Source organism: Ailuropoda melanoleuca, chromosome 15, assembly GCF_002007445.2.
Source record: "Ailuropoda melanoleuca isolate Jingjing chromosome 15, ASM200744v2, whole genome shotgun sequence".
NCBI classification, from domain to species: Eukaryota; Metazoa; Chordata; class Mammalia; order Carnivora; family Ursidae; genus Ailuropoda; species Ailuropoda melanoleuca.
In genome coordinates, this window is record NC_048232.1 from 80,596,800 (window position 1) to 80,615,403 (window position 18,604).

General features: G+C 57.7%; 1 protein-coding gene across 3 annotated transcripts in view; it reads left to right on the top strand.

Moving 5' to 3' along the window:
- Positions 1 to 18,101, top strand: part of CYTH4 (cytohesin 4) — a 29,202-nt gene extending 11,101 nt beyond the window's left edge. For 2 of the 3 annotated variants that reach the window (XM_034643487.1, XM_034643488.1), the window contains 9 exons: positions 1,229 to 1,347; positions 2,515 to 2,625; positions 4,473 to 4,585; positions 6,369 to 6,517; positions 12,220 to 12,331; positions 13,739 to 13,815; positions 14,201 to 14,272; positions 14,779 to 14,933; positions 16,109 to 18,101. In XM_034643487.1, the coding sequence (XP_034499378.1) occupies positions 1,229 to 1,347; positions 2,515 to 2,625; positions 4,473 to 4,585; positions 6,369 to 6,517; positions 12,220 to 12,331; positions 13,739 to 13,815; positions 14,201 to 14,272; positions 14,779 to 14,933; positions 16,109 to 16,181 (981 nt within the window). In that variant the 3' untranslated portion in view covers positions 16,182 to 18,101. The remainder of the gene's footprint in view (positions 1 to 1,228; positions 1,348 to 2,514; positions 2,626 to 4,472; positions 4,586 to 6,368; positions 6,518 to 12,219; positions 12,332 to 13,738; positions 13,816 to 14,200; positions 14,273 to 14,778; positions 14,934 to 16,108) is intronic. The other variant, XM_002914565.4, reaches the window with a different exon arrangement.
- Positions 18,102 to 18,604: the final 503 nt, after the last annotated feature.

Below are 18,604 nucleotides of genomic sequence, written 5' to 3' on the forward strand. Positions count from 1 at the left end.
CCCCCCACACCCCCACCCCTCCCCTGGCCTCGGAGCAACCCCAACCCCACTTCTCACCCAGCTAGGTGGCAGCCGGTTCCCTTCCTGCTTGAACAAAGACGGGAGGAAACCACAAGCTGACACACAGAGGTGGGGTCAGGGCAGCCAAGGGGTCCCTGGAAATTTACTGCTCTGACTGAGAAATTGCCTCTTCCCCATCACAGTGTCACGCACCCGTTCGCCACCCACAGCCACAGAATCGGACCCCGGCCCCATCCACATGGAACACACACGCACACACACGCGTGCGTGCACACACATACACACACACACACCCGCACTAACTCATACTCCCACCAGAGAACCAGGGAGGGGCCGCTGAGGGGTCCCAGGACCCTCTGCCTGTCACTGAGAGCCTCCCCCTCAACTTGACCCCCACCTTCCAGCAAACTCTTCCCCGAGAGGAACAGGGACACAAGGGAACCCTCACAGAAAACCAGAGACTGACCCCTCAAACTCCCAAAATTAGAAGGGCAGATTCTGAGTGTCGGGGTTGGGGGGAGGCGTGTGCGATATCGTCAGATCAGGAAAGCAGTTTCACGTAGAAAGGGAAGGAAAGGCACCACAATGGACACTGTCTCCCTCTGAATGGTGGGAGTCAGCAATTTCCTCTCCTTTTGATTTAGCTGTTTTTTTCTAATTTTTATACAGTGGACATAGATTACTTGAGAGAAAGAAATGCAACACTATTTTTAAATATATAAGTTTTCAGGGGACAAAAGAAATGTCTGAATCATTGAATCTTAAAGTTATAAATTCATAGAACCATTAAAGCATATAATCCAAGAGTTCAGGGGTGCCTGGGTGGCTTAGTCGTTAAGCATCTGCCTTCAGCTCAGGTCCTAATCCCAGGGTCCTGGGATCAAGCCCCGCATCTTTAAAAAAATAATAATAATCTAAGAGTTCAGACTGAAGGGGGCCTGGGGAGCCCATGGCGTGAACCTCGTTCATTGCAGGAATGCTATCTCTCTTTGCGTGCCTCCAGTGATGGGGGACTCACCATCTTACAAAGGCAGCTTCCCTTAAGGAGGGACAGAACTTCCCAGAACAGTCTATGCCTACGTCAGAATGCTAGGCCCCCATGCCACACCACCTGTCCCCCAGTCTGGCCATGGGACCCCCCCTCCCTTCCTCCACTCTAGCCGGTGGCTGTGTGGGGGCTGATCATGGGCTCTGCATACCCCTCCAGGGCATCCAGTATCTCATTGAGCACAAACTGCTGGCCCACAACGTCCAGGACATCGCCCAGTTCCTGTACAAGGGCGAGGGCCTCAACAAGACAGCCATCGGCACCTACCTGGGGGAGAGGTAAGGTGGGGCGTGGCCTTAGGCAGATAGGGAATGAGGGTGTGCAGGGGTGCACAGGTGTGTGCATGTGTGCAGGTAAACGAGGGAGTGAATTACGTTAGAGAAGTCATACCTCTTGGGCTCGAGAGGACTAACTGATCACCCCCTCCACCTTCTGAACCAAAGCCGGGCTTCCTTCCTTCCTCCATTCACTCGTTCGTTCAACAAATAGGTATGTTTTAGTATCTACCGTGTGCCCGGCAGTGTCTAATCCCTGGATTTACCCTAGTGAACAAGACAAACAAAACTCCTGCCCTCAGGGAGATACATTCTAGTGCGAAAGACAGATCCCCAAATATGTAAAATAGGCTAGAAAATTGTAAGTTCTTTGGCATGCAAATAAAGCAGGGAAGGGAGATGAGAACCACTGCAAACTGCAGGTCAAGGGTTGTGACTTTAAATATTGTGGACAGGAAGGGTCTCGTGGAGGAAGGGTCTCATGGAGAAAGTGACGCTTGACACTTCAAAGGGGTGAGCAGTAAAGACATCTGGGGGAAGAGCATGCCAGACAAAGGGGAAAGCACATGCAAAGGTCCTGGGGCAGAAGCATGCTCAAGGAACAGCGAAGAGACCAAGGGAGGGAAGAAGTAGTAGGTGACAAGGTGGGACTCCATGGGAGGGTTTTGGCGGAGGAGTGGTGGGAAAGGACGCCTCTGGCTGTTGGGGGTGGCAGGTGGGCTGGAAGTGACAAGGGGGGAGCCAGACCAGCAACCCTTCTCCCAGGCTCCCCAGTGAACACATTCCTTCTCCTAAGAGAGCAGAGGATGCAGGTGGCACAAAAGGGCAGAGCTTCCAGATTTGAGCTGGGAAGTGGGAAGAAATGAGAGTAGGCATGGTTCTCTCCATTGTACAGATGAGGACACGGGGGCTTGGGGAGGTCCAGGGGCTTGGGTAGGGTCATGCAGGCAGGAAGTGACAGAGGAAGGACTTGACACAGGGCAGGCTGCTCCCAAGCCAGGGCTCCCCTCCCGGGTGAACACACCGTGGGGGTGTATGGGGGCTGATATCGGCTCAGACAGAGGCGAGCAGACCAGAAGGTGGCTGGAGCCGGAAGGAGGACGCGGCTCCCCTCCCCCCACCTCCCCCACCTCCACTCCTCCAGGAGGTGGGTGCCAGCAAGTTCCCAAGTGCGTGTGCCTTCCTTCCTGCCCTCTCCAGGGATCCCCTCAATCTGCAGGTCCTCCAGGCCTTCGTGGACTGCCACGAGTTTGCCAACCTCAACCTCGTGCAGGCCCTCAGGTGAGTGGTCCGGGGAGCGGGGCCCCGCCCCCGGGGGGGTGGCCCAGCCTGGGGCGGGGAGGGGGCATCAGGAGCCACACCAAGGGCACGAACACAGCATCAGGAGCGGAAAGGAGGAAGTGAGGGGCAGGAATTCGCTGCTGACAGCAGCCCCCTCAGAGCTGAGGTCACGTGGGCTCACCGGGCGCCCTGCCGGGAGCAGCAGGTGCCTTCCTACTGCCGCTGGGGCTCGCCTTCTTACATTATTATAGCCGGATTGAATTACCCGGATGACCGTTACTATTACTTCCGCCATTCCCACTGCTTCTGAGATTAGGGTTTTGTTTGTTTTATTAATACAGTGTAGGAGGTATTCCCTTTATTATTACATATTAAGCCCTGAGCCAGACTGCCGGGTTCATATCCCAGCTCTGGGCCAAGTCTCTATGCCTCAGTTTCTTCATCTGTAAAATGGGAATACTAATAGTACCCAATTAGGGGCGCCTGGGCGGCACAGTCGGTTGGGCATCCAACTCTTGGTGTCCACGCGGTCATGATCTCAGGGTCCTGGGATCGAGCCCCACGGCAGGTTCTGTGCTCAGCAGGGAGTCTGCTTAAGATTCTTTCCCTCTCTCCCTCCCCCACCCCCCACTCACTCCCTCTGTCAAATAAATAAATAAATCTTTAAAAAAATAATAATAACAGGGGTGCCTGGGTGGCTCAGTGGTTAAGTAAGGGTCTGCCTTCGACTCAGGTCATGACCTCAGGGTCGCGGAATCAGGACCCAGGTCTGGTTCCCTGCTCCGCGGGGAGTCTGCTTCTCCCTCTGCCTCTGCCTCTCCTCCTGCTTGTACTCTCTCTCACTCTTTCTCTCAAATAAATAAATAAATAAAATATTTAAAAATAAAATAATAATAATAGTAGTAGTGGTACCAAATTCATAGGGCTGCTGGGGCGCTTGGGTGGCTCAGTCGTTAAGTGTCTGCCTTTGGCGCAGGGCATGGTCCCAGGGTCCTAGGATCAAGCCCCCCATCAGGCTCCCTGCTCCACTGGGAGCCTGCTTCTTCCTCTCCCTCTCCCCCTGCTTGTGTTCCCTCTCTCACTGGATGTCTCTCTCTCTGTCAAATAAATAAATAAAATATTTTTAAAAAATTAATAGGGCTGTAAAACTAAACAGAAAGTACTTAGAATTGGCTTAGTAAGTCTTGCTGCTATGGGTAGTGCCTGGAAAATGAGCTCCCGAATGGGGGCATTTGAATCTGGGCTTTGAAGGATGATTAGGAGTTTGCAAGGCAGAGAAGGAAGAAGCCACCACGATCCAAGCAATGTGGCCTTCCCTCCAATTCCCACGCTCTTTAAGGGAGAGGGGTAGGTGGTCGGGAGTCTCCAATATTCATTCCGCCCTTCTTTCTCAGGTTACGGAGCAGTCCCTGGGTGCCCAGGCCGGGGTGAGGCCCAGGGGGAGGTGTGAGAGCAGCACAGACAGCCCTTGCCCTTGGGGATCTAAGCCTGAAGCTCTGGAAGGGCTTAGGTTGGAAGAACAGGAAGCCCAGCCAGGGGAGGGCACCTGCCCAGGGGTCCCCAGTCAGATCCCAGGGCCGACGGAGTCACCCCCTGGGCTGAGGGGGAGGAGCCACAAGGGGTTCTGGGTTCCAGATGAGCCGAAAGGGGCACACACCCTGCTCCTGTACTTCGAAAGAAAAGGCACATCCGCGTGAGCCCAGAGGACGGGGGCAGACTCTCCCATTTACAGGATAAAGACTAAGGCTGAGAGAGAGAGAGGCAGAGCAGCTTATCCGGGGTCCCCCCCACCGGTGCCCCCGCAATCCCCACCTGCCCCACCACCCACAGCCCCATTCCTCCCCCAGGCAGTTCCTTTGGAGCTTCCGGCTGCCAGGCGAGGCCCAGAAGATCGATCGGATGATGGAGACGTTTGCCACCCGATACTGTCTTTGCAACCCAGGCGTGTTCCAGTCCACAGGTGCCCATGTGGGAGGGCACATGGGGCTGCAGGACCCCTCCGGAACTGCGGGCACATGGCCACCCCACCCTCTCAGGTCCCCCCCAAAACACCCAGATCCTGGGAGCCCACACTTCTTGGCTGAGTGCCAGCTTTGGGCCAGGACCTCTGCTGGGCACTTGTCAGGCACATGTCAGAGCTGCCTCAGGGCCCGGTCCTTGGGAGAGGAGACAGGACGTAATGCACCGTCCCCCTGGCCAAGGCAGCGGTGGCAGAGTCAGCCTATCCAGGACAGATTCCCAGAGGCAGTGGGGTCTGAACAGGGCTTTCAAGGATGAATAGGAGTTCTCTAGGAGGTCAAAGTGGAGAAAGGACCTTTTGGGCTGGAGTTTTCATCCAAGCAACGGCCAGAAGCAGGAAATACACTGGGCAGAAGGTTGGGGGCACAAGGGTATAGAAAATATCAGCAAAGATCAGTACTGCAGACCACCACCCGCCCCCCAGCAGGGTGGACAAGAAGTCATCATGGCTGGCTTGTCCTGGCTTCTTCTCTGTTCCTGAAGTTACCGCAGCAACAATAACGAATTCCATTTATTGAGCGCTACCTGGGCAAAGTCAGGGAATCTTTGCACCCACTCTCTGAGGTCAGCACTGTTCTCCTCTCTGCATCTAACACAGACTCAGAGAAGAGCCATGGCTTGTCCCTGGCTGTGTGACCATAGTCAGGTCCCACGGAGCACCTGCCCTACCTTGTAGTTGTGTATAAATTGGGGCTGTGTTTGTTTATCATCTTTCACCTTCACTAGTCTAAACACCCCACAGGGGTAAGGGACCATTTCAAATTTATTCCCCAGTGAATCCTTGGTCCACAGCATTTCGTGGGTGCACAGTAAATATTTGTAGAAAGGATGGAATTTTAAAGCACCAGAAGGGAATCAGTCTAACTGCGTCATTTTGTGACCTTGGGCATGTAACTGACCCTCCCCGTGCCTCAGTTTCCTGCTCTGTACAAGGGGCTAGTAACAGTGCTTGCCTCGCAGGGTTGTAATGGGCACGGGCAGCTACTCGGCGGTTCTGTCGGGCGCCACTGTTTTCAGAGGTAGGATCGTCGATGTTCTAGGGCGTGAAGATACTTCAGGTTAAACCTCCTGGTGTCACAGACGGAGAAGCTGAGGTCAAGTACATTCCCAAAGCCCACCGGGGGGTTGGAGACATAGCTGGACTTCCCTGGCTCTGGACCCAGAGCCTAAAAACGCCCCAGAGGAGCAGTCACCTCCCTCCCAAATGCTTAGCCCACCTCGCCCCCAGGCCCATGAAAGTCTGAGGGACGGCACAAGAGCTTGGGCCCCCGGAGCCCCACAACACCGGCAAGATTGCCTAGTTGCACGTGACTAAGGCTTGAACAGTGTAGCCAACAATACGTGTTCCCCGAGTTCTGCGGAGGCAGAGAACAGAGTGGGCAGGGAGGCTGGAAGGGCTCGGGGAGAGGCTTAAGCTCGAGCTGAAAGAGGAGGGTTGAAGTGGGTAGCAAAGGGAAGGGGAGGGCGTGCCTGGCAGGGGGCCCCCCTGTGAGAGCCAAGTGCAGGTGTGGGAAGGCGTGGGAGGGGCTCAGGAGCGCAGCGGAACTTTCTTTGGAGCAGGGAGGCCTGTAAGAGTGGGGAGGAGGCCAGGTCTCGAACGTCAAGCTAGGACAGCCCGGACTTTGGGGTGTTGAGACGGGTGATGCTTGACCCCTCGAAGCAGTCAGGGCAGAGGAGGGGAGAGTGACCAGGGCCAGGACCATGACCACTGTCCCATCTCGCAGACACCTGCTACGTCCTGTCCTTCTCCATCATCATGCTCAACACCAGCCTTCACAACCCCAATGTCCGGGACAGGCCGCCCTTCGAGCGCTTTGTGTCCATGAACCGCGGCATCAATGACGGCGGTGACCTGCCTGAGGAACAGCTGCGGGTAAGAGAGCCCACGGCCCAAGCCACCTGGTCGCCAGGCGTCTGGTCCCCAGGCCCGTCCTTGGGTGGACAGCCCACGAGGGGCGCCTCTGAGATGGAGCACTCCAAGAGGGGGCTCGGAGAGGGGCCACCCACGTTGGTGACTGTCTTGAGACGGGTGGTCTCAATCTGGGCACCCATCATTCGCACTTTCCAGAAAGGGCGCCTCCCACAACTGGGGTGTTTTGCTTGGAAGTCCAGATTCTTAGACTCTCTGCATGTCAGAGCTGAAAATCCTCAGACTCTGTTAAAAGCCTTCCCTCCTTCGGAGAGGGGGAAACTGAGTCTTCCACAAGGCAGCTCGCAAGCCAAGTGGAACGCAGGCCTCCTATCTCTTCCTCAAACAGCCCCCACTCCTGCCACAGTGCGCCAGGTCCCATGCCTGGCACGGGGCACCTAGGGATGAATCAACCACAGGCCCTGCCCAGCCCAAGCTCAGGGTCTGGTGGGAAGATGATGTGTATGTGAATCCCGTACTAACTACGGGGACGTAACTACGGAGACACAACTGTCATTCTCCTGGGGGCAGAGGAAGGGGGCCATCCTGGAAGACTTCACAGAGGAGATGGCTTCTTACTTGGGCCTTGAAGGCTGAATGGGAGTTTTCCACAGAGGGAAGCAGAGAAAGGGCATTCCAGAAAGGGGAAACCGCCAGAATCCAGGCCTCGCCTGGCTGGGAAAGGGAGAAGGGTCCAGAGTGGCAGCTTGGGGTTGCGGGGTATGTATGGACAGGAACAGGTGGCAAGGTGGAGCCGGAGCTTCCGAAGGAGGCTTTGAATGACAGCTTCAGGGTTTTGCCTGGTAACTATGGACAACACGGAGTTAGGAACCGTTTTGTAAACACGGGGGTGAGCTTCAGAGCCTGTGCAGCAAAAATGAATTGACAGTTCATTTCCAGGACTAAAGATGCCCCAGAGCTCAATAAAGCTCCTGTCGCCTCCCAGTGACAGCCTGGCAGGAGGGGAGGAGAGGGTGTGAACCCCACCCTTCCCAGCTTAGCACCCCGCCAACTGGGGGTGGGGGAGCCTGGGTCTGGAAGGACTCGGTGCCCCTCCCTGTTTAAGAATTGCCACGCCCTTAGCCCACCACCCTCCTTGGTCCCCAGAGTAGAAAGTTTATCATGGGGCAAGGTGGGGGAACCACAACACAGAATGAGGCCTTGAGAGCTGGTTAGAGCTCCAGTCAAATCCCGTCTCCACGCCCCCCCCCCGCCCCATGCGTCTGTCGGTGACCTTGGGGAATGACTCACCCCCCTCTCCAAGCCACCATTCTCTCAACCAGGATAATGATGCCTGCGTCACCGAGCTGCTGGGAGTAGCAATTTGTAAAAATGTAAAGGGCATAGCCCCTGCCAGGTAGAGAGCACGGGCTCTACATGGAGGCTTAGGTCACTCTGAAGAATAATTACCAATAATTTTAAAACTCCGGCACTTAGTAAAATGCCCGAAATCTAAAGTGCATTTGGGAATCGGTAAGTCATCTCACTGTGGTGCTGGTGGGGGGAAGCTGGGCACACCTGGTCTGGCAGATCATGAGTTAATGACATGACAGCATTATTGCCTCAGCCCCCCAACACCTCCATGAGCCTTCTGGAGCACCTCCCTCCTTAGGCATTTTCCCCCATTCAAGCCTTTTGTTAGTAACAATGCACTACATTTGTGAAGAGCTTGTAACTCTCTCCTCCTGGGCCTTAGGGTCTAGCATCTCAGTTTAGCCTCACACTGTCTGGGAGGTCTGGGAAGGGTTTATGACCCTCCTCGCAGCCAAGAGAAGCAGGCACAGAGGTGGGGAGGGGGTGCGGAGAAGGAACAGAAGGTCGGAGTCATAACCACATCCTGATCCCGGCTCCCCCACTCTCTGGTTGTGCGACGTTTGGTGAGTGGCTTGACCTCTCTGAGCTCCCAGCTCATAGGATTAGTGTAGAAATGTAAGGTATTTAGCCAAGTGCCTGTGTCGTGAGTGTGGCTAATGAATCCAGAGGCTTCCCAAGGTGGGAAGAGAACCCCACAAGTCTGGTCCTTGCTCTTCGGGGCTTTTACTGCAGAAGTCTGGTGGGAGCCCGGGAGCTGTGCGGATTGGGGGGCGTCTGCCCGCCTTCTCTCTGGGCCTCATCTTCCCTATATGTAAAGCAAGAACTCACCTTTAAGCACCTTCAGAAATTCAAAGTTTGCCACCTGGCAGAAGGATTCCTCATCGTGGTCCTGGAGCTTGGGCCCTGCGGAGGATACATCATGCTTCTAAGCTGAACGAGGCTTTGGAGAGGTGCACTATGGGAGGCAGGGGACAGGGGACAGAAGCCCGTCTTGCCCTGGCTATCCTGATAGGGCTGAGGCAGAATGCCTAAGAAACTCGGGGCAAAGGTACAGGGTGTGGACTCGGAGGATAGGAAATCAAATCCCAGCTCCCTTTATGGCTATGACCTTGAGTGTGAGCCTCAGTTTCTTCATCCACAAAGTGGACAGATGATGGTGCCCTCAGGTGGTTCTCCTGAGAAGCCTAGTTAATGCACTTCAAGCTCCTGGCACTGGGCAGGGTACCCAAAAAATGCCAAGAAGGGAACCACTCACTTTGAGAGAGCTGCCCAGAGACGGAGCTCAGGTGGAAGAGGGGAAGAAGGAGAGAGGCCAAGAAGGAGGGCTCTCCAGCCTCTGGTGTTATAGGTGGAGAAACTGAGGCCCAGGCAGGGGAACAGTCTCCCAGTTCAGGGCATCTTCTGCTGTGGGCAGCCCTGGACCTCCTGGATCCTTGCCCAAACATCTCCATCAGCACTGGCCATGTACCAGGCCCAGTTCTGGGCCCTCTATATTCTCATTAACTCCTCCTGACACCCTTAGGCAGTGAGCACCCCTCCCAATTTACAGCCAAGGAAACAGACCTCCAAGAGCAGTAGCTGGCCAGGGTCTCATAGTTTGTGAGGACACCAGCTTCGAACCCACGTCTGTCTGACTCCAGCGCCCTTCCTTCGGCAGAGACCAGAAGGCAGGATTTGGGGATGGAGGACTTGGCTGTGTTTCCCAGCTACCAGTTGCTTCCTGGCTAATGGAAGCTCAATTCATGTCATGGAAAAGATCAGGGATCAATTTGGCTTCAGATCTGTCAGCTTCAGGCTCAGCTTGATCAGGGTGCTCAGTGAGGGCAGGACTCGATCTGCTCTCTCCATCTCTCAGCAGCCTTCTCCTCCACGTTGGCTTCCCTCCTAAGCAGGTGTCTTCAAGCTGCGGCAGAGATGGCCCAGGAGGCTTCGGGGCTCATTCTTGCTTAGCAGTTCAAACTAAAGTCCCAGAATTAAGGCTTATTGGCTGGCTTGGGTCACATGTCCTCCCTGAACCTGTCACCGGAGGCCAGTGGGAGGAGATGTTCGGATTGCCCAGATGGGGGTCATTCCCTCCTTCCTGGAGCCTGGGCCAGGGGGCGGTGGGTGTCAACCCCCCTCAGGCATCTGGACAGAGTGTCTGGGCAGGTGAGCCCCCAGAGGAAAACTAGGGGTGGAGAGAGACAGACACAAGACCAGCAGACCCGCAGAACCGCTGGAAGGTGGCAGTTGTCTTTCTAATCACGTCTGCCCGGCCTGGTTTGGTGGCCGCCCACACTGTTTACTTACGGGGGAGGACTGGTGTTTACAAGGTGCAGGGATGGTAGATGAACGGAGCCATTTCCTCTGTGGGGGCAGAATGTGCAAGCTGATAGGCGACCCACAGAAGCTGCCAGGGGGCCCCTTGTGGGTACTGCAGAGGATGAGGCCCCCCTGTCTGGCCCCCTGCTTGCCTCCCGGGCCTCCCCAATGTTGGTCTGTGCTGACAGCGGTGCTGACAAGGCCTTTCTGCCACTGGCCTTTGTTCGATCAGCCAGCACCACTTGGGAATTCCCAGGGCTGGGCCTGGGCTGGAGGGGCCGCAGGGCTTCCCAGCTGCACTAAGGGTACAGGGGTTCCACAAAAAGGGCTAGTGGTCCCTGTTCCTCCCTGCACCGCCTCCCCCCAGCACAGCCAGGCCAAGCCAGGGCCTCCAGAGTCAGTCCGAAGCTACCTCCATCAAGCCCAGGGAAAGCTGCTTCTGGTGGCATTGTAACTCCCCCCAACCCCAGAGCTATCAGGTCAGCACAGACCTTTAAAAACCAGCAAAACACCATTTCTAAAACTTTGGGGGACTCAAACAGTACTTGTGAAATTTTTCACTTCAAATCTCAAGGAAACCATCGAAACAGCAGTATACACAAAGGCAACAGAAGGAGATGATTTAATTATCTTCGAGACGAGATCCAGCATTGGGTCTAGTTTTAATAAGCAGAAACTGTTTAGAAACGTATTTCCAAACAATTGGAAATAAGGGCAGGTTGATCGTAGAACACAGGGCCCCGTGGCAGGGGGTTCAGAACACACCGGGATGATCCATTGCGTACATCCACATGGAGGTCTCAGCCCTAGCTTGCATACCTCCAGGGACGAGGAACTCATTACTATACCAGCTTGCTCCATCCATATTCCAGCAGCTCGAACTGCTAGAAGGTCCTGCATGGAGAACTGAAATCTGTTTTCTGGGAACTCCCACCCCCGTGATCGCAGCCCACCTGGAACAGGTCTCTGCCCTTGAGAGCCGAGTTCGGCATCCCACCTTGAATCTGTCCTCGGGAGGGGCCTCTCAACACGGGCAGTCAATCCCCAACTCCCTGGTCGATCTCTGTGTCCCCTGACCCAGGGTACACCAGGAAGTCTCTGCTATTGCACCTAAGCAAAAGGGGGGCCCCCTCCCCTCACGGATGTTACCTAAGGAGGCCCGGACCCTGGCTGCAGTGTCCCCAGTGCGTACGTGTGTCTGAGCATTTATATGCGTGTGCCCACACACAGGTGAACATGTGTGGGGGTGTTACAGGCCCAACTGGGTGTCCTTGTCTGCAACGCTCTCAGACCCAGGGGTGCCCGTCTCTGACTCCCTTATCTGACATGGAAGAGGGGTGCTGGGTGGCTGGGTGAAGGCAGGAGCTGTGTGCCTCCCTCCCTCCTCTTCAGCTTCCCCTGGACCTAAGGCAGGGAGGGGCTCTCATCCCTGTGGAGTCCATTTAGCAACCCCCCCCCCCGAACTCTGAAGCGTCAGCATCTTTCTCCATATTTCTGCTGATGAGGACCAGCAGATCCGATAGGGTGAGGAACAGGCCCAGGCTCACACAGCCATCAGGTGACTAAGCTGAGATTTTAACCCAGATAGCCTGGCGCCAAAGCCAGCGCTCTTGCGGAATTCCAGCAACAGGGGCCGGGGAGGCGGAGCTGGGGGGCGCGGTTACCATCAACCGCCTGGTCCGTAAGGAGTTGCCAACCTGTTTGAGGCCAGGCCCTGGGGGAGTCCTGGGGGTTGTGACACCAGGCCTGCCCTGGGGGAGCGCCCCACCCAGTGGGGGAGACCCAGCCCGGCAAGCAGACAGGCACGGAAGTGGTGACAGGGTGGCGAGGGCCATGGGTGAGGCGGCTGGGCACAGTCTCTCTGAGGAGCGGCCTCCCCGCACACTGCTCTGGCCCCAGAGCAGGGAGACCTGGCACGTGGTGGGGTCAGGGACCCCAGCGGCCTGGGGGAAGCACGGAGAGTTCCCAGGCCACACGGGCCCCGCAGGGCCGAGGCTCTGGACTGGGCTGGACATCACAGCCCGGTCTTCCCCTCTCTTCTCTGGGGACAGAACCTCTTCGACAGCATCAAGAGTGAGCCCTTCTCCATCCCGGAGGACGACGGCAACGACCTCACTCATACCTTCTTCAACCCTGACCGCGAGGGCTGGCTCCTCAAGCTGGGTGAGGCGCACACTCGGGCACGGCACGCGGCAGACACACTCAGACACACACCGGACACACGCACACGTTAACATGCAGTCTCGGGGGTTAAGTCAGGTAACACACGCACACACACACACCGTTTCCTGACCCCCAGTGCAGCTGTCCGCCTGCCGCATCCCTCCATCTGTCTGTCCTGGGACAGTGGGGGGGGGGGGGGGGGGACGGGGGGGAAGAGGAGATAGNCCAACAGTCCCATAGACCCTTCAACTACAGGCCTGTCTCTCTTCCCGGAGGGCTTCTGAGGAAGCCAGGCCCAGAGAGGTTAGGGTACCCATCTGAGGCCACACAGCCAACAAGTGGGTAGGCAGAGGGTTGGGTGTCCCTGAGGTTGGGGGAGGAAGTGGGACAGGATGTGGCTCAGGGGAGCTTCCCTTCAGCATGATGAGGGGGCTGGGAGGACCTCCCGCCTGCAGAGAGCAGCCACGGGTGGAGGCTGGGGTGACGGCCGGCTGCAGAATCTGGCAGGGGAGCTGCAGGGCCCAGCCGTCTGCCCCTGGCCCCAGGCACACTCCTGGATGCCTCCCCAGCAGAGGCAGCCCAGCCGGGGACAGTGGCATTTGGAGGCAGGTAAGGACAGACACCTCGTGTTGGAGCAGAGCCCTGGGCTGGGGCTGCCCGCCCAAGCCCTCCCTGTCCCCATGCCCGTATCCCAGCCCTTCTGCGGACCACAGGGTCTCCTTCCTTGCCTGACAGACTGTTCCCAGCCCCAGGGCGACTCTAAGTCACAGATCCCAGCTCCTCCACGCATGTGCCAGTGGTCAGGTTCCTCGGCCTCAGTTTTCACAGCTGTGAAACGGGGACCATGGTCACTGGGAGGGTTCAGTGTGTGGCAAAAGGGCCAAGCACTTGGGCTCTGGAGCTAGGACCCCGGGCTCGAATCTGAGCTCTGCTGCAGGACCTTGAGCAGAAGACAGCCTCCCTGTGCCTTGGTCTCTTCATCCGTAAAATGGGGTTAATAACAGTCCCCTCCTCATAGGCAGTCGTAGGGATTACTAAGCAAATATTTTCTAAAAACATCTAGAACATTGCCTGGCAAGCCACAGATGAAATGCTTAGCACGGTGCCAGGCAGGGAGCAGTCCAAGGAATGAGCTGAGGGGGAAGGGCGGCCACTGGGCCTGGGGCCTGATAACGGAGGAGCCTTGAATGCCAGGTCAAGTGGCCAGGGGATGCCCGGGGTGATGGGCGCCACTAGGGTGTTTGAGTGACCAAGTGATGGGTCAGGGGGAAAGTGCGGTGGGTTGGGGGTTGGGAGGCTTGAGGGCAGGGGGCAGAGGAAAGCTCTCCAGGCCCTGCCGTCAAGGAAGGAAGTGTCAGTGGCCCAGGGAGAGGAAGTCCAGCTAACTGCGCCGTTGGCCTCTTGCAGGGGGCCGCGTGAAGACGTGGAAACGCCGCTGGTTCATCCTGACCGACAACTGTCTCTATTACTTCGAGTTCACCACTGTGAGCAGGGGTCTCCTGAGCCTGCCCCTGTCCCTCCCCCCCCTCCCCGACTCCCTCTCAGTGGTCCACTAACAGAGCTTGGGGCCCCTTTGAGATCATTCTGCCCCTCTCCACACCCATTTCACAGGGGGACAAACTGAGCTGAGCGGCAGGGAGGAGGAGGGGCAGGGCCAAGGGCCAAGACAGGGCCACACTTATAGTCCAGCCTCCTAACGTCCAGCCCCTCCGTTACCTGCTCCCCTCCCCCTCCAGGGCCGGACAGAGTCTGGGGAGATGAGTGCACTCCGCTATGGGTTTGGGGAGCCCCACAAGTTCATTCCCTGTCCTGGGTGTCAGGGCTGCATTTGCTGATCCTGGCCTTCCCCCTCCTCCCCCACTCCTGCAGGACAAGGAGCCACGGGGTATCATACCTCTTGAGAACCTCTCTGTGCAGAAGGTGGATGACCCCAAGAAGCCAGTAGGTGGCGCAGTTGGGTCCTGAGAGCCCCAGCCAACGGGGGCGGGGGCGGGGACGTATTTCTGAATACGTCCTTCTGAGAGGGCGGCTTGCCTGGGCCCTCCAGGAGGCCCTCGGTGGGTGGAGCTCAAGGTTGCCTCGGTTTCTCTCCCAAGGGATCCTGGGAGGCAGGTCAATGGCATCAAAAGGGGATGGTCTCATTGTCTCTCAGAGCCTGCCTCTGACACTGGCCGATGGCCTTGAGTAAGTCTCTGCTCCTTTCTGAGCCTCAGTTTCCCCTGCAGTCAGCCGGGGGTTTTAGGGGAAATGGTGCATTTAGGTCGAGCTGGCACATGGAAAGTTCTCAGCGTGAGGGGGAGCAGCTCCTGCCCCTTTGCCCGGCACGAGAAGCCGGCCCTGGGATGGGGTGCGTCTCGCTGTTTGTCCTCACTGAAGCCCAGGAAAGCCAGGCCAGCTGCCCTCTCCGCCCACCCCTGCCCAGCCCTCACCCCGCCACCTCCCCGCAGTTCTGCCTGGAGCTCTACAACCCCAGCTGCCGGGGCCAGAAGATCAAGGCGTGTAAGACGGACGGTGAGGGCAAGGTGGTGGAGGGCAAGCACGAGTCATACCGAATCTCTGCCTCCAGCGCGGAGGAGCGCGACCAGTGGATCGAGGCCATCCGGTAAGGGCTGGCTGGGCCTCCCGTCCCTTCCAGAGGCCCCTGCTTCTCTCTGGGCCTTGTCTCCTTGTCCGCAAAAGGGCTAAATCCAGAATCTCCCTCCTGTCTCTGGCATGCAAGTCAGCTCCTTGGGTGCCCGCACCGTGCCGGGCCCCCCGGGACACAGGGGAGTGAGGCCCCAACTTCATGGGCTGGCAGGACGATCCCGGGAGATGTAGCATGTAAAGCTCTTTGCCCAGTGCCCGGCACGTGGTCAGCACTCTCGAATGGCGCTCTCGTTAGCACCGGGATCCAAAGCGGCCCTAGAAAGACCTGGTGGAGAGGGAGGGAAGGGCTTTGTAGGGGAAAGACCAGTACTGGCAAAGACAAGAGGGCAGGTCAGTGCGTGGCCTGCCTGGACAGCAGCCTGGGGTCCTGCTCTGCAGGGACCGGGCAGTGGGGGACCAGGCTGCACGGGATAGCAGGGCCTTGGTCACCATGTCAGCTAGTGTGGGTTTCTCCTGGGGCCACTGCGAAGACTGGGAAACAGAGAAGGGGTGTGGCCAGGTGTGGAAGGTGTAGGGGCTGATCTGGGGGTGCCGAGATGGGCAGTGGAGGGACAGGTGGAAGGGAGCCAGGTGAGGGGCAGGAGCCAGTGGGGAGACATGGATGACGGTGGGTCCTGCCAGCCAGAGCAAGACACCAGAGTGGTCGCTGGGCCAGGAGCTGTGTCCCAGGGACTTGCGGGGTCTTTCCCCTCAAGCCATGCAGCAGTCTTGTGGAGTGGCCAGGCCAAACACACTCTGACCTCCATTTCACAGATGAGGCCTTGAACCCCCCCCCCACCCCCACCCAGGGGAGGGACCTGCCTCGCCACATAGTCGGTGGAAGGGCAAGCAGGTCTGTTGGCTTCACCTGGGCTCTGAGAGAAAGGGAGTCTGAAGAGGGGCCCAGAGAACTTGCAGAATTCTCGAGGCTGTCTGCTCTCAGCCTCACCCTCTCCCGCCCGGCCCGTGGGACTCCAGGCAAGGCTGCCTCACCGTAACTTGGTCCTTGGTCGGGCCATCTGGCCTTCCTCCTGCAGCCGAGCAGGCCGTCCCCTCCCTGGGAGACCCACACCCCTGCTACAAGCCCTGGGAGCTGAGAGCCCCTTGGCAGCCAGCCCAGCCCTGCGATCTTTTCACCTGCTCTCATTTCAGAGGCAGCATCACCCGTGTCCCCTTCTACGACCTGGTCTCTGCTCGGAAAAAGAAAATTGCCAACAAGCACTGAGCTTCCTGGGAGGTGGTGCCTGGGGCCAGGTGTCGCAGGAACCCCATGACCTGTGGTACCCGGAGACTTACGTCCCACCTCAGGGCACCCTTTCCTGGCCCACAGACATCTCCCTGCCCCCATGATTTTGAGCTATGGGGGGCGGGGGGGAGGCGCCAAGGCTCAGGAGGGTGGGTGGGAAACCCCAAGGGCTCAGACGTGGCACTTAGGTCCCCTGGCCCTCGGCACCCAGCCACCACCAGGAAAGGCCCCTGCGTCCTGCCCCAAGTCACTGCAGCAAGGAGCAAGGAAAGCAGCCCCAGAACCAGCACCCTGTCCTCCCTTCGGGCCTCAGTTTCCTCTGTTGTGGAACATCTCCCGCGCTCTGAAATGCTGTCGGCCCTCAAGGGAGGAGGAGCCGTGGGAATCCTGAGTGCTTCCAGCCCTTGGCCCTGGCAATGTCTCCTCCTTCTGCTCAGGGGTTTCTCAGCCAGCCTCTTCCCTGTCTCCAGCTGGGACTTGGCCGTCCCTGTCTGAGGGACACACACAGCTCAGACGCACAGACAGGACCGCTTGGAGACGCCAGGAGCACTGGACTAGGAGTCCAGTGCCCGCAATCTCCGTCCCAGCTCTGTCTCCAACTTGGTGTGTGCCCTCTCCTAGTCATACTCCTGTGGTTCTTGGGAAACTGCGGGGTTTGGATAGAAACGTCTTGGCGCACTCTGTGTCTGTGACCCCACCCCCAGCAACGGTAACAGCCCCGGTGCAGAGCTGTGCCCCAGCTGCCACCTGCCTCCTCAAGGACCACTTCCTTTTGGTAGAAGGACAAGATTGTACTGGGCCAAGAAGGACAAGATGTCTGCACTTGTTGCCTGAGCCGGAGGGGCTCTGACACAAGGCCGCAGGGAAGCCAAGAGCAGAGTGGGGCTCCAATCACAAGGATGTCCATTTTGGAGAAGGGGCAAGTGAGACTCCTCCAGAAAATGGCAGAGAGCGTTCCAGACAGATGTATTCAAGCAGGGCTGGCGGTACAGCCAAGAAGCCAAGAAGAGAGAGCTTTGTGAACCATGGTTACCAGGAGGGCTGCCTGGAGGCAGCACCCATGCCACTGAGTGACATAGAAGCTTGTGGCAGAGTCTCAGCCCTAGCCTCCCTGCTGACCCCTGACCGGGGGTCCTGTGGTGGTGAGCGGCTGCCCAGCTGGGTCCTGGCATCCTGAGACCTGCGGCAGCGCGTCAAGAGTTGAGCAGATTTCCCCACACACAGGCGGGCAGCTCTGCCTCCAGGGAAGCCCCAGCCTGGAGGAGGATTCCTTGAACAGAAGCCCTTCTGACCCCCTCACACAGGCTCTGGGGGAGTCCCTGGAGGGAAGTTCCCTGGCAGGAAAGCAGGAGATGCTGTTGCCTCTGCCCCAAGCCTGAGTGGGCGAGCCGGAGCAAGGTGCATTCCCCAAGGGAGAGGAGGCAGTCTCTCCTCCCCTCCACCCCCACTGACACATGCACGCCGTTCGTGGAGTCAGGATAGAATAGCTGTCTTGTGTGTGGTGAGATCCCCATCTCTGGAAGTGTGTAAGTGCCTAGTAATGACATGGTACTGAAGACGGCCTGGGTTGGGCATCTGCAGGGGGCCTTGGAGGACATTTGAGGACTTCTACAGACCCCATGTCAGCCTGGGAACTGGGTGGCACCACTGCCACCTCCTTTGTCCCCTGAAGGGACAGCCAGGGGTCATGGAAGGAGCACTAGGCTGAGGATCATGGACTCCGGGGTCTTCTGCCACTGGCATGCACTAGCTGTGTGGCCTTCGCCCCCCTCTTTCCTTCTCTGGCCCTCAGCTTCCTCCCCCATCATTGAGAGGGTGGAAGTGTTGATTTTCCAGGCATGAGCGGCTGTCCTGAGAATCACTCAGAAGACAGAATAAAGCTCATGGTCCATCTCGGGAGTGGGGACTGTTCCCTCTGTGATCACACCTGCCATCCTTGACCTCCCCCCACCCAGGCCCTTCACCCTCGTACCTTTCCCAGCTGAAGGCAGGAGGGCCAGACAGGGAAAAGTGGGCCCCCATGGACCCCCATCCTCAGGGCACCACAGCTGCCACTCGAACAGATGTCCCCAGAGGCTGGATTTGTGACAGAGGGCCCCTCAGAGCAGGGGCAGGGGTGAAGTAGCTCTGCCAAGGTCAGGGAAAGGCAAAAGAACTTCCCAGCAGGCAGTGCTGGCTGAAGAGAGAGTAAGCGGCTGCCTCGGGAGGCAGGTATCCAGGCTGTTTCTGGAAGGACACAAGCACAGGCTGGTATCAATGGTCAATGGGGGGGGGGGTTCCCGAGCTGGAATTCAGTAGCCTTCACTTATTGGTACTTTCCACCATGTTTCAGTAGCTACAGTGTTCCAGGCACTAGGGGGACAAGCATGGGGTTTACAATCGGGCGATCCTGAATTCTGGGG